At 43.4% G+C, this 15,611-nt stretch overlaps 1 protein-coding gene across 4 annotated transcripts in view; it reads right to left on the bottom strand.

Annotated features, from left to right (window-relative positions):
• FAM149A (family with sequence similarity 149 member A) overlaps positions 1 to 15,611 on the bottom strand; it is a 51,476-nt gene that overhangs the window by 19,567 nt on the left and 16,298 nt on the right. For 2 of the 4 annotated variants that reach the window (XM_070408232.1, XM_070408230.1), the window contains exons 2-7: positions 8,630 to 8,740; positions 8,185 to 8,329; positions 5,200 to 5,342; positions 3,479 to 3,604; positions 2,402 to 2,572; positions 977 to 1,185 (exon numbers count right to left, since the gene is read on the bottom strand). In XM_070408232.1, coding sequence (XP_070264333.1) covers positions 977 to 1,185; positions 2,402 to 2,572; positions 3,479 to 3,604; positions 5,200 to 5,342; positions 8,185 to 8,329; positions 8,630 to 8,740 — 905 coding nt within the window. The remainder of the gene's footprint in view (positions 1 to 976; positions 1,186 to 2,401; positions 2,573 to 3,478; positions 3,605 to 5,199; positions 5,343 to 8,184; positions 8,330 to 8,629; positions 8,741 to 15,611) is intronic. The other 2 variants (XM_070408231.1, XM_070408233.1) reach the window with 2 other exon arrangements.

The following is a 15,611-nucleotide window of genomic DNA, read 5'->3' as shown; positions in this document are numbered from 1 at the left end:
TCATCTATACTAATAATAGAGGAATATGCAAATTGCCTGGGACACCATCACAGTAACAGTAACAACCGAACAATAGGCTGCGTGGGGCAACAAGGCCGGCAGGGGGATAAGTGAGGAAAGACTAAATGACTGAACAGCAGGCTGCGTGGGGTGACCAGGCTGGTGGGGGGGCCAGTTGGGGGTGACCAGGCTGGCAGGGGGGACAGTTAGGGGCGATCAGGCAGGCAGGCAGGTGAGCAGTTAGGAGCCAGAGGTCCTGGATTGTGAGAGGGATGTCCGATCCTGGATCAGGCCTAAACCGGCAGTCAGACATCTCCTGAGGGGTCCCAGATTGGAGAGGGTGCAAGCTGGGCTGAGGGGACCTGCCCCATGCATGAATTTTGTGCACCAGGCCCCTAGTAAACAATAAAAAGCCAATATTCCATTATTAGAGATGAGTTAGGTAAGGTTTTTGTTTGATTTTTTTTTACCATAATACATTTTTAAAAATATGACTTCTAGCTTCTTTCTTGTGTATTTCTGTGGGTTTTTCCCCCAGAGTACATGTATATCATTTTTACAACTCAAAAAGGATAATGACCTTTTTGAAGAGATTAAAGATCACTTGTGAATGAAGGCAGAAAATGCCTGTCCCTCTAACCCCAATCATGCCCTACATATGGCCAGGCTGGGGTGGGCATGGTGCTGACAAAGAAGGCCTCTTTTTCTTTCTTTTTTTTTCTTTAATATATTTTTATTGATTTCAAAGAGGAAAAGAGAGGGAGAGAAAGATAGAAACATCAATAATGGGAGAGAATCATTGATCGGCTGCCTCCTGCACGCCCCCTACTGGGGATTGAGCATGTAACACAGGCATGTGCCCTTGACCAGAATTGACCCTTCAGTTGGCAGGCTGACGCTCTATCCACTGAGCCAAACCATCTAGGGCAAGGGTCTTTTTTTTCTTTTCATTAGGTCAAGTTCACCAAATAAGTACCTGTAAGTGTAACTTCCCAGTTTTTTCTAATCAGCTCTTCCAGTATTTCTACCACATCTGTCCAGATGTGATCGAACACTTCTGCGGCCACAGCGTCTTTGATACAGTCATGAGGGGAAATGGGAGGAAGTCCATGCTTGCGCCACATCCCACAGTGGTGAGCTGATTTCTGTTCAAGGTGTTCATTGTCACTAAAGACAAAATCCATTCTAATTAATAAAAGAATCAAGGGTTAAAAGTAAATAATGCTACCTATCTACCTAACACACACTCATAGATGTATATTATACACATAGTAGAGGCCTGGTGCATGAAAATTCATGCACTGGAGGGGGGTCCCTCAGCCAGGCCTGCCTGCTCACAGCCCAGGAGCCCTCAGGGGTGGGAGGCAACCCAGCCATCAGGGGAAGGCGACACCCTCATCACACCTCTGTTGCTGCCACTGCCGGCAGTGCAAGCCTTAGCCAGCCCTGGTTACCTGAGCCTCGGGTGGCCCTGGGTGGCTGGGCAGCAGACATCCGAGGCTTGCCTGCGCCTCGGGCTGGCCCTGGGTGGCAGGGGGGCTGAGGGTGGGTCCAGCCGCACCGTGTGCCTGCCACTCCCCGGGCTGGGCTGAAAGGACTGTGGGACTCAGGCAGGGCTGAGGGGATTGGGCACCGCCATCTTGTGGCTATGGGCGCCGCCACCTTTGTGATGGAGTGATGGTCAATTTGCATATTATGTCTTTATTAGATAGGATAAATAAACATCACATTCTTTTTTTAAATAGTGCATTATTTTTTAATGTATCAATTTTCCATTACAAGGCAAATTTTTAGTATATTATATGTGTAGCTTTTGTTTAAGAACCAAATATGCATTTAGTGCTGAAATTGGACCGTCCCCTTTGCCCTATATACAGCCAGCTATAGGATACCAGGAGCTCCTGGGCACCAAGTCCTGTTCACCATTATGCTAAACACAACTCTTGTTTTCTATCTGTACCATATTGTCATAAACAGCCTGGCTGGCATGGCTCAGTGGTTGAGCATCTACTTGTGAACCTGGAGGTCACGGTTCAATTCCTGGTCAGGGCACATGCCCGGGTTGCGGGCTCGATCCCCAGTGTGGGGCATGCAGGAGGCAGTCAATCAATGATTCTTTCCCATCATTACTGTTTCTATCTCTCTCTCCCTCTCCCTTCCTCTCTGAAATCAATAAAAATATATTTTTAAAATGACAAGAAAGGGAAGCAGTCTTCTAGCGTAGACATTTCCTGCCAGGAACTGGAAAGCTTTTGAGAGCACAATACTCTCCAAAGAATGGAAAATCTTTTGGAAAGTGAAATATACACAAAGCACTAAATGAGCATGTAATCAAACTTATATACCAAATAAATTAATATTATTAAACCATTAAGTCAGTGCCAAATAAAATTCTACTCACTCTTCTTTTCTGTCAAAAGCGAAATATTCTTCGATTTTTCCATCCACATCGTAGACCTCTTCCTGCAGGGATGAACATGCCGCTATGTCAGCTACTTCTGTGCAGTTGGGACCTGGCAGGGCCGGGGCTGCAAGTGCCGCTGGGATTATTTGCGAGCCAGAGATGCACAGCCTACGGGGAAAGCAGATTCTCCATGCGAGCTTGTAGAACGTCAAGAATACAATGTGTGCATGATTATGGTAGGTCCTTAAATGATCCAGAAAGTACAGAGTCCCAAATTTGAAAGTCACTAAATATTACACTTAACGAAAGTCATGTCCTTAGAAGCAACATTTTTAACACGGGCATCATTAAACATTGTAAGGGCTTCTTGGAAGCCTACATTACTCTATGGATTTGCATCCTCTTTGCTACAATGAAAGGATGTCATGGCACCGTCCCAAGTATGTGTGACTGGCATGGAGGCATTCATTGAAATCTGTTAGTGAGCAAAAGAAAATAGCTGGAGCTGTAGTTCTTCTGCTGCTACTGCCTTGGGGCTTAGGATCCAGTAGTTTTGATTTTGTATCTAGCTCACCTTTCAGAGATTCTTTGAAACAAAGGTTGAAAAGTTAACTCCCTTGCCCAGCCAATGTGGCTCAGTGGTTGAGTGCTGACCTATGAACTAAGAAATCACAGTTCAATTCCCAGTCAGGACACATGCCCAAGTTGTGGGCTCAGTCTCTAATGCGGGGTGTGCAGGAAGCAGCTGATCAATGGCTCTCTCATCATTGATGTTTCTATCTCTCTCTCCCTCTCCATTCCTCTCTGAAATCAATAAAAATATTTTTTACTCCCTTGATATCAGTATTATACACACACACACACACACACATTGTCGTCTTCGTCATCATCATCATCATCATCATCAATTTAGAATCAGAAGCATCTTATAAAAATAATGCTTTGTACCTTCCCTTCAATGAAATCTAAACTTGCAAAGTGGTGGAGCCGAGGCTCACGGCTGAGACAGACATGAAAAAGTGTAATTAAAATGCCATTAAAACTACCTTTTGGAACCAGTTTGTAGGAACTTACTGCCTGATGTTGCTGCTGCGTTGACAGGCATCCGGGGAGGATTCGTGACCTGCAGAGCGAGGCTCGCTGCCCTGGAAGTGGCGGACCCCTTCATCGGTTGGCAGGATGACCTGTCTTCCTAATACTCTGCAAGGTTTAAAAAAAGAGAAAGCTATTCATATTTTTACTGGATAAGGTAAAGTGTTTTGCAGCTTTAAAAGTCATATAAAATACTATTTTGAAGGAACGTGTATGAAACAATAAGGAACATACTGGCACATGGGAAGTATCCTGGCATCACCAAAAACCACAGGCTTTAAGGGAGAGGCCAGACTATTCTTGCCACTGACAGACTTGAGGCCAAGTTCTCAGGCGTCTAAGCCACTCACTCAATATGTTTGATTGTGTAGGCAAGACAGAATGATAACAGTCACCTGGAGATAAAGTCTATCAGTTCCTTACATCTAGGGCACTGGTTTTCAACAGTTTTCGTCTCCTGGCACACGTAAACTACTAAAATTCTGCGGCACATCAAAAAAATACATATATTTTTGCCACATGAATTTTTAAAACATGTCATATCTGCCTGTTTAGCCAGGGCACTGACTTTTTCCCCCTTAGATTGTCAAATAAAAAAATGACAATAGCCAGCACAACAACAGCCATTGGTTGTGAATGATTCAAAATTACTTATTTTTATTGTCATATCAGCAAAAAATATATTTTTGGTGTGCCACAGAATTTTAGTAATTAGTTTACATGTGCCATGAGATGGAAAAGATTGAAAACACTGATCGAGTGTCATGCAAGCACACAGAAATTCTCTATAAATGTTAACTAAGATCTACATAATGAATAGGAATCTATAAATATGTATACTTGGCTTATGTTCCTTGCAATAGTTTCTTTTTCTATCCTCCCTCCTTCATTTTTTATCTTAACTATGTGAGTTAACAGTGACAGGAGCAGGTCTCAGTTCCTGACATATTGGCAGGCTCCCAGGCCTAGAAAAGTCAGCGCCCACAAGTAATAGCTAAGGGACCTATTGCATTCTCTGAGGCGGGAGGCTTATAGAGGACTAAAAAGAAAAGATAAAAACCTACCTAGTCAAGAATTTTTTAAAGGTACCTAGTGGATGTCACCAGAAGATCTGCTGATATCTGTATGAATATTCTCATTTACCTCCCTGGGCACAATACAGAGGAACTTCGGAGAACCTATATGGATTCCCCCCTAAGTAGTTTGGCTGAGTAGTTGAAAGAAGAAAAACTTCCCTTAATATCCAATCTATAGTCTCCATCTTTGATATAAAAACAACAAGTGATCCCTTCTACATAAGGAATCTTGGTGCAATGGTAAGGTTCATCTTTCTAATCATTCAGCAAATAATTACTTTGTCCCTCTTCCTCCCCCAAGCTGTGTCCTACTTTCAGTACTGAGGACACACACGTGTTGCTCACATACTAGTAAACACGAAGGTAAAGGGTGACCATTCTCGTATTTGTTCTGAGGATGAGCTAACTGCTTCTCAGAAATTAAAATGCACTTGAGTATAGGGATGTCTCAGTAGTTCCTCAGCTGCCATCCCAAAAGATGCAACATCTCAGTAAAGGGCACGTGTTCTAGATACATATTTTGACCAGGCAAGTGTTTCAGTCAAAATGTACTCACTGTGTTAAACGAGTCCAGAGTGGGCGGTTCCAAAACCCATTGTGGTGAATCACTACGAATTACCCCCCTACCTCAGATGGATGGATCGTCTCGCCCACTCGCTGCATTCAGCCATGAGGTTCTGGGTCTGTGGGCTCACTTTCCCTTCGAATAACATTTCCTCGACCTCCCAGAATAACTGCTGTACTTTCTGTGCACTGGCTTTGTCAAACTCCTAAAACAGAAATGCACATTTGGTTACAAGACTAAAAGTTGTAGACATAACAGCTTCATAATCCATGATGCTAACATATTTAAAGCACCCATTATGACAAGATAGAAATAAGTTGATTTTGTGGTCAGACACACCAGTGTTGCAATTTTCAGTCTTTTGATAAATTGCATCCCACTCTGATGCACAGTTTCTGTAACTATTAAGTAGAGGTCATCTACTACATGAGTTATGAGACATATTTGAGATTTTACATAGATATAGTGATAGATATAGGTATACATAATGACACAGATCTTAATATATATATATAGATAGATAGATAGATAGATAGATAGATAGATACTAGAGGCCCAGTGCACAGATTTGTACACCAGTGGGGTCCCTCAGCCTGGCCTGTGCCCTGTCACAATCCAGGACCCCTCAGGGGATGTTGGACTGCCTGTGGGGATGGGGCCGAAACCAGCAGTCTGACATCCCCTGAGGGATGTAGTAGTGTGCGAAGCGGCATGCAGCCAGGGAGGAGCCCGAGCCCACTGCTCCCACTCATCCCGGCCCTGCTGCATCTGCTGCCACCTCCACTAGGTCGCACTGCGGTGGAGGCGGGAGAGGCTCGAGCCACTGCAGCTGCGCTCACCAGCCATGAGCCCAGCATCTGGTGCCCATCAGCTGAGCAGCGCTCCCGCTGTGGGAGTGCACTGACCACCAGGGGGCAGCTCCTGCATTGAGCATCTGCCTTCTGATGGTCAGTGTGCATCATAGCAACCAGTCAAAGGTTGACTGGTGAAACGGTTGACTGGTCACTTAGGGTTTTATATATATATAGATGCACACACATACACATACACACACGTGTATAAATATGCAGACATATGTCTCTCATATGGTTGGGTGAGACCGCATCTAAGCACATCTGCAAAGTTCAAACTATTTCTTTCTCTGATGATACCACTGAAAAGGAAAATGGCTTTTATAGAAAGGGCCATTCACATTCTTTCCATCAATGAAAAAAAATCCTGAGGCACGATTATTAGGGTGAGGCCAGAGTATTAATTTTTCCTGCTTGACCTAAAGAGGTTCTTGGACTGTGGCTACAGTGAAATGTGGATAAGAACACTTTTCAGGCTTTCTACGTGTTCTCGATGGTTGGGAGGCAACAGTCCTACAGCCCTCAGGTCCAAGGAGGAGGATGTGAACATTACCAGAATTACGAGAACCAACACTGACCAGGCAGCCTCCAGAGTAAACACCTGGTTATCTTTTCTTCCAGGGATGTGTGAACCTGAAATCTAATCCACAGCTCAGGGCAACGAAGTGCATATTCAGTCTGACATACCTGATCCAAATGGTTGACTCAGCTTGATTTTCATAGAATGCTAGTCAATATTTTCTGTGTTACTTCTTCCCTCCAATTGGTAATAAACTAGATTCCCATGTTGCAAGGGAGTTGAATTCTCTTTTAAAGTGCAAATAAGGAGAAAATCAATATTAACATATGTCTCTTAGGAGGGAATTGCCTGGGTACAGCCTGCGAGAGGGCTTACTTTCCATTTTCTCTCCATTGCATTTGCAAATATTCTCTATCAAAAAGTAAATAAAAGTGTTTAAAAGCAACTGTACGTTCTGGAGTAATGTGCATTCTACAAATGAAAGCCATAAGAGTTTCTCTGGATAATTACATGAAAAACCAGAATTTGGACAGTGCGAAGCCATGACTCGCAGCCTTCTTCCCACCTGTACACTCATGAGCAGAGTGCGAGTGGGGTGGCAGGGAGTGGGCAGGAGGTGGGGCTGCTTATCAGAAGTGAGAGCACATCTCTGAAGAGGTCCTGAGTGACTCAGAGCTGACTCCCTCCCAGCGTCCCCTCCCACACTTTGCAAATCGCTGCTGTAAGATGGTAGGAGGAAGAGGGGCAAGTGGAGAACTGCTTTTAATGAGAGCAAAGAAAAACAGAACACAAGAAAGTGCAGGAGATAGAACACCCACGGGCTACAGTGGAGGCTCCCAGTCACAAGGGCTTCACAAAAGGCCTCGTCCGGGATGCTCAGGGGCACTTGAGGGGCTACAGGGGCAGGAGGCTGTGCAATCGGCAGAGCACCCAACAGAGCTGTGACTAAAAGCTTGCCTGGCTCCAAACCCCACTCCCAAAAATGACAAAGATATGGTCAAAGTTAACAGTTTCCACAACACTAAGAAGGTGAAAGTAAAACATCTGCTTAGAAATCCTCTAACCAGGGCGATTTTTTAGTTTTTACTTCACCCAAGTTTTCCTCTTGAGTTCCTACTGTGAGCATCTGTCCTGAATTTCCCGCCATAGATTTCATATAAGAAATTAAATGTAACACACCGAGAGGGAGGGGAAGGAAGTAGAAAAAAACAAAACTATTAATAGCTGAGACTTTGAGATATGGGAATATAAGTGATTTTTGTTTTTCCTTATTTGTTCTGTATTTTTAAGATTTTACGTGTGACATAGAAATGATTTTATATGTATGGTGATGTATGTATATAATAGATAATGCTTTTAAAATTGGTAAAAAGATATTTTTAAAAATAAGAAAGCAGCCCTAGCCGGTTTGGCTCAGTGGACTGAAGGGTCCCTGGGTTTGATTCTTGTCAAGGGCACATACCCGGATTGCGCTCCAGTAGGGGGCGTGCTGGAGGCGGCTGATCAATGATTCTCTCTCTCATCATTGATGTTTCTGTCTCCCTCTCCCTCTCCCTCTCCCTTCCTCTCTGAAATCCATAAAAATTTAAAATACAAAAATAATTTAAGAAAATAAGAAAGCAACTCTTCTTCACACATTGTAACCATGCAATTATCCAAAGTATTCTGAGACATACTTCATCTCTCCATGAGCAAATGGAGCTCCTTTCGGTAGATAAACCTGTGGTCGAGGTCGAACTCTGCGTCGCAGACCCGGACCAAGAGCTGTGGGCTTCTGTGGGTGTGGGGCTTCCACTGGATGAAAACGATGACACGGACTCACTGCAGGAACAAACGGAGGCAACAGAAATAATATTTCCTGGGAAGAGGTGGGGCCGGAAACCGGCTTTACCTCTCTGAGCCACTTCCTCTTTCTTTCTTTAAATACATTGGTCAATTTCACAGCACACAGAATTTAAAATACTGATGCAATGTAACATTTCACTAATTTTAGTTTTATCTGAAAATAAAACTGCTTGTTTACTTTTAGAAATTCACGGCCAATCTCCAATTTTGTTTGCCATATTCATTATGGGCATGTTTTGTTTTGCAATCAGAAGTGTTTCATAGGTTAATACTTACCAGGTATATTTATCAATGGCTTTCTGCACATTTCTTGTAAAATGTGTAGGTAAAGGATCTTTGTTTTTTACAGGAAAATTGTGTTTCCCAGATCCTTCTGATAGTCCTCTTCTGAAAAATAAAATATTAAAAGTATTTTTAACATAATAATATAATTTTATTCATTAAGACTTTTAAATTTTCCTTTTGTATAAAGTTGCTCCCTCCCTCCTGCCATGTCCCCCTACACCCACACATGTGCACACACATGCTACATAGCCATCCAATGTGAAGGAATCAACATTAAATTTATTTTTTGTCACATCAGCAAAAAACTATTTTTTGTTGTGCTGCAGAATTTCAGTAATTAGTTTATGTGCCATGAGATGAAAAAGGTTGAAAATTGCTGCACTTTATAGATAGATCAGGTTAATCTTGCTCACTGCTATTAGCAAATGCTACCCTAGGAAAACTGTTCTTGTTAACTTGCACCTCCCAGCACATGTCTTAGTATGCCTCTCTCTTTTTGTTTGTTTTTATTTCTTTAAACTTTTAAAATTTTTCAATTACAGTTGACTGCAGTATTATATTGTTTCAGGTGTACAGCATAGTGGTTAGAGATTTATATACCTTACGAAGTGATCCCCTGACATTTCAAGTACCCACCTGGCACCATACCTACTTATTACAATATTATTGACTATATTCCCTGTGCTGTACCTAACACCCATGAATTTGTACTTCTTAATCCCTTCACCTTCCTCACCCAGCCCTCCAACCCACCTCCCATCTGGCAACCATCAGCTTGTTCTCTGCATCTGTGAGTCTGTTTCTGTTTTGTTTGTTTACTTTGCTCTTTAGATTAAACATATAAGTGAAATCATATGTTATTTGTCCTTTTCTCTTTGACTTATTTCACTTAGCATAATACCCTCTAGGGTCATCCATGTTTTTGTAAATGGTAAGATTTCTCTTTTTTATGGCCAAGTAATCTATATATATAAAAACCCAGCAACCCAAATGGCGGAACAACCAGAATGATCGGAACAAACGGTGGCTATGAGACACACAGTTGCAGCCAACCAGCCTGATCTGGGCCCCGATTGGCACCCCCCCAGCTAGCTAGGCCACTCATCACACCCAATACCCTGATCAGGAGCAGGGATGGCTGGCCAACCACCCGTGGCGCCTCCCCACTGCCGGCCCAACAGGCCTCCATTGGAGCAGGCCGGCCAGACCCCACCCGTGCACGAATTCCTGCACCAGGCCTCTAGTATTTTATATATATATACTAGAGGCCCGGTGCACAAAAATTTGTGCACTCGGGGGTAGGGGGTCCCTCAGCCCGGCCTGTGCCCTCTTGCAGTCTGGGACCTCTCGGGGGTGACGACTTGCTGGCTTAGGCCTGCTCCCTGGGGGATTGGGCCTAAGCTGGCAATCAGACATCCCTCTGGCAGCCCAGTAGCCCTTGGAGGATGCCCACTTGCCAGCAGGGAGCAGACCTAAGCTGCAGTCAGACATCCTTAGTGCTGCTGAGGAGGCAGGAGAGGCTTCCACCACCACCGCTGTACTGGCAGCCATCAGCCTGGCTTGTGGCTGAGCAGAGCTCCACGATGTGAGAGCACACTGACCACCAGTGGGAAGCTCCTGCATTGAGCGTCTGCCCCCTGGTGGTCAGTGTGTGTCATAGTGACCAGTCATTCCCAGTCCTTCTGCTGTTAGGGTCAGTTTGCATATTACCCATTTACTATAAAGGATAGAGGCCCGGTGCATGGGTGGGGGCTGGCTGGTTTGCCCTGAAGGGTGATCCGGATCAGGGTGGGGGTCCCGTTTGGGTGCCTGGCCAGCCTGGATGACGGGCTGATGGCTGTTTGCAGCTGGTCACACCCCCTTCAGGGTGGGGGTCCCCACTGGGATGCCTGGCCAGCCTGGGTGAGGGGCTGAGGGCCGTTTTCAGGCTGGCGGGCGACTGAAGCTCCCTGCCTCTTTTTTTTATTCTGGGATTTATTTACCTTCTATAGCTGTCACTGGAGCTGAGAGCCGGCTCTAGCTCTGAGGCTGTGACTGGCTGAAAGCAGGTATCTGGGTTTGTTTAGCTTCTATAATTGAAACTCTGTTGCCATCACTGGCACTCTAAGCTCTGAGCCTGCTGGCAGCTGAAAGCAGGTTTCTGGGTTTGTTTAGCTTCTATAATTGCAACATTGTTGCATCTGGAGCTCAGAGCTGGGCTGCAGCAGGCGGGGAACCTTGGCTTCCTCCGACACTGGAGCAAGCAAGCCTCATGTTTGCTTCAGCTGCATGGCTGACGGCCGCCATCTTTGTTGGCAGTTAATTTGCATATCTCACTGATTAGCCAATGGGAAGAGTAGCGAAGTTACCGTTAATTACCATGTTTCTCTATTATTAGATAGGATAAAATACTATATCTATATATATGTATATATAGATATAGATATAGATATATAGATATATAGATATATAGATATATAGATATTAGTAGCCTGGTGCACAAAATTCATGCACATTAAAAGGGAATTAATTAGCAGAGATATTTTAATATTGCTATTTGCCCTTTCTCTATAATAGAAGTGTGAGAGATGAAAGGAAATTAGTAAAACGTATATGAAAATAATATATAAATTCATTAATAAATAAACAGTAACATTAATAAATAAACAAAAGGATATAACAACAACAGAGGCATGATATGAAAACGACAAAAACATGATATAAAAACAACAGTGATGCAAACAATGACTTTATCTGTAACGTCACATGCTCTTCAAACTTGAGAGAAAGCAACATATAACTGACCATGTGCGAAAACTGGTTCAGGTAGGAATATGCCTACTCTGTCTAGAGTTTGTCTTTGTGATTTATTAATAGTCATCACAAATGCTGGCATCACAGGAAACCATAATCAAATCAATTTAAATGGGAGGCCAGTGTCAGATGGGGACAAATTAATTCTTGGAATCAGAACAACCTCTCCCTCTGCAGATCCTGTTAATACTTTAGCTTCGATAATGTTAGGTCGTAATCTTTTGATAATAAATCTGGTACCATTACAAAGACCTCATTTACTATTAAGATTTCTCAATAGCATGATGATTGCACCCACTTTCAATTTTAATTTATGACACGGCATTCCCGAAGGAGTAATACTATTAAGAAATTCAATTGGAAAATTTTCCTTTTCAGCATCATCTGTGGAATCAATGGAATCATCACTCAAATATGTGTGAAAATCTCCACCGAGTATATCCAAAATTTCTTCATTTAATTTTTGAACATGCTCATTTTTTGGACAAAGAATTGCACGTTTAGATATATTTTTAATATTACCTATAGAGATAGTATTTCCAAAGGTAGCTTCAATAATAGATCCATTACAAATCATTTCACAGGGGATTTCAATAATATCCATTCCTAAATGAAAACTGCTATCAAGTTTGACATCTCCAAGTTTTACTAACCATTCACTATAAGCAGAATCCTCTGATCTCATATTTGTTGTAAGAGACAACTTTCTGAAACATCCCAGATACTACAGTACTTTAAACTCGTTTGTACTATGGCCGATCGCATAGCATGTGGTACAATACTGAGACATTGTCGAAAATCCCCTCCAAGAAGGAGAACTTTCCCACCAAATACAACATTCAGACTCATAATTTCTCTTAGTAATCTGACTATGGCGTTTATAGCATGACTGGGTGCCATGGTGCATTAATCAATAATGAGAAGTTGGGCCTTCTTAATAGTTTTAGCAATTTCACTCTTTATATTGAGTCTAGAAATTGAAGTTTCATTTAATGGAATCGGTAATTTATATTGGGAATGAAAGGTGCTTCCACGGAGAAGTAAATTCGCAGCAATTCCTATAGACGCTGTGGGTAAAACAGTACCACCACGACCTCTAATATAATGTATTAATACTTTATACAGATATGCAGGTGAATAGGATTCCTAGCTGGCAGGCCCCTGATAGCAAGCTGGCCACCTGTCGATTCCGTGAGGAATGGGGCTCCCTCCTCCCCCCTGTTAGGGCCCGGGGTGCAGGTGAATGGGGTTCCTGGCTGGCAGGCCACTGACAGCAAGCTATCCAACAGCAGATTCTGTGAGGAATGGGGCTGCCTCCTCCCTACTGTCAGGGTCTGGTTTGAAGGCCAGCCACGCCCCCCTGTTGGGCTAGAGACCCAGAGTTCTACCACCCTGTGGACTCTGCCTCAGCAACCCAGGACTGACTGCTGCTGGGCACTCCTGGCGCTCCGAGGGTGGGTTCTTCCCTCAGGCCTCTCAGGAAACAGCTTGGGGAGGGTGCAGGCCTTGGCAAGGCAACCCAGGACTCAGTACTTCCACGCTCTGCTCCGAGGGCGGCGTGTTCCTGCCTGAAACCTCACCCTCCTGGAAACAGCTGGGGGAGGGCGCAGCCATTTCCAAGACCCTGCAGGACTGACTTCCTTCCGGTTGGTCGAGGTTCAGGCTGTGATGTTACACCCAGGGATATATATATATATATATATATATATATATATATATATATATATCCCACACCATCACACCATCTTTATCTACTCCTCTATGGCTGGGCACTTATGTTGCTTAAGTTCTCTTTCAATACTTGGCTTTTTATTATGATGATCTTGACACTTTATTAGCTTTCTTTACCTGTAGCACCTAAACCAGCCGTGGGCAAACTACGGCCTGCGGGCTGGATCCGGCCAGTTTGAAATGAATAAAACTAAAAAAAAAAAAAAAAAAAAAAAAGACCGTACCCTTTTATGTAATGATGTTTACTTTGAATTTATATTAGTTCACACAAACACTCCATCCATGCTTTTGTTCCGGCCCTCCAGTCCAGTTTAAGAACCCATTGTGGCCCTCGAGTCAAAAAGTTTGCCCAACCCTGACCTAAACCAATGCCTGTCACGTAAAGATTTCCTGTTTCTTGAAAAACAAATCAATAGGCAGAGATTCAATCAGCGCTTCTAAAGAATATGTTTTTGCTCTCTGATTACTCTGAATGTTCATGCTTAAATCAAAAGATTACACTGTGACCAGACTCAAAAATATTCTCTAAATTAAAGACATTTCTGGAACTTATTTAACCTTTATAAAGAAAGAAAATTCACAGTAGCTGATATCTCCAAAACATGGAGATTACAACAGAATGGAGTCCCCCCTGCACTCATTTAGCTTCTCTTGCTCCTACTTAGCACCTCCTCTCCTTTTGTGCAACTTGAAAACGCATACCCATTTGTTTCTGTTTCAAATTAAATAATTTCTTCTTCCAGAATATTCACCCTTTTTCTGAGGTCATGGGGTGGGGTGAGGGGAGTGTGAAGGAAGTAGTTCAAACTAAGAAGAAAATGATTTACAAAATGGAAGAACTAGTTTCTCTCTTCACATTACACCATATCCTTGCCAAGAGGAACACTCCTGCTCACTTCAAAGTGTAGTGAGACCACGAGTGCTGGAAACCAATTCCAGCAGGACAGCAGGGCTGAATCTGGGAATGGCTGATGGCATTTCCCCAAACCTGAAAAGGGATGATTGCTTGCTGCCAGACACCTCAGGGCATCTTAATCTACATGTTATTGCCTCCTACTGGCCAAACACCTGAACAGCTGTAGGCTAATTCCCCCAAATCTGACAATGCCTCTGTATAGGAAACCCTGACCCTTTGAAGTGTGTATCTCTGCCTCGCCTCAGGACAAATTGTGTTAATAAAAAGCATGGGGTCCTGGGACAAGGAGATCTTAGTTTCCTTTAAACTAGGCTCCTCTGCCCCCCAAATGCCTTTCAAAATTATATTTCGTCTCTGGACTCCTATTTAATCTACGCACAGCCTTCTCCAGATTTCCCGAACCCTTCTTAGAGGTCAGAACAAGAACCTGGCACACGAGGTCTCCAAGACAGGGGTGCTGGCCAGGTATGGGGGTGGGGGTGGGGATTACAAGAAAATGGATGCCTTGAAATGACTTTTAGACCATTTCTCCAACTTTTTCTCCTCTGCTCTTCCCCATGTCTTCAAAGTCTCTGGACTTCTGTGGAACTTCTTGAACTTCCAGGTTCAGTGTAATGGCTTATACATTTGACCACAGAATTCAGGAGAATTCTGAAGAGGCACTTGAGCCCGTCCACTCAATGACTGCCCAAGGTCACAAGGACAACAGGGATAGAGTTGGTCTTTCCACAAAACACAGGTAACATTTACCTTCTGTAACATTTACCTTCTGTTTTTCTTTTTATGTCTTGTTTTGCTTCGTTGGTTTCTCTGTCTTCCGGTCATGCATTACTGTGCTGTTCTTTCATGCAATATACGGAACATCTTTAATTCCCTGTGAACTATCAACTCCTACATCAGCCCTACAGTCTAGGACCGTGGTCGGCAAACTGCGGCTCTCGAGCCACATGAGGCTTTTTGGCCCCTTGAGTGTGGCTCTTCCACAAAATACCATGTGCCGGCTCATGTACAGTGCGATTGAAACTTTGTGGCCCATGCGCAGAAGTTGGTTTTCGGCCTGGGCGAGTCCATTTTGAAGAAGTACTGTTGATATTTGGCTCTGTTGACTAATGAGTTTGCCAACCCCTGGAGAATGTACACAACTTACAGGATGCGTCCTACAAACCTTAAAACTTGATGTGGTGGACCATTTAAGCTTTAATTACAAACCACTTAGCCACAGAACAGTTCTATGGTAGTTCCTTATATACAGAGATGAAAAAATTCCGCTCAGTGGGTACATTTAGGGCTGTTTATTTGCAGACAGGACCTACTTTTTGTTGTAAACGGAAGTGCAACAACTGAACCCAGTGGATTAATTTGTTGATGTATCAAAGTTAAGGCCGAGTCCCAGTCTCCGTGAGTCACTCCATTCTAGTTGTCAAGGAAATGACTGGATCATCTACTTTTACTTTGAAAAAGCTGTCTCCTGATCGCCCACAAACCAGTGCCTGTAGAAATTCAAGTATTCAACACCATCGCAGCTTCAATTGT

Source organism: Myotis yumanensis, unplaced genomic scaffold, assembly GCF_028538775.1.
Source record: "Myotis yumanensis isolate MYYU_CA2020_CCGP unplaced genomic scaffold, mMyoYum1.0.hap1 SCAF_3, whole genome shotgun sequence".
In the NCBI taxonomy this organism is placed as follows: domain Eukaryota; kingdom Metazoa; phylum Chordata; class Mammalia; order Chiroptera; family Vespertilionidae; genus Myotis; species Myotis yumanensis.
Note: the sequence above shows the minus strand (reverse complement) of the source record. Positions and strands in the feature narration are given on the sequence as shown.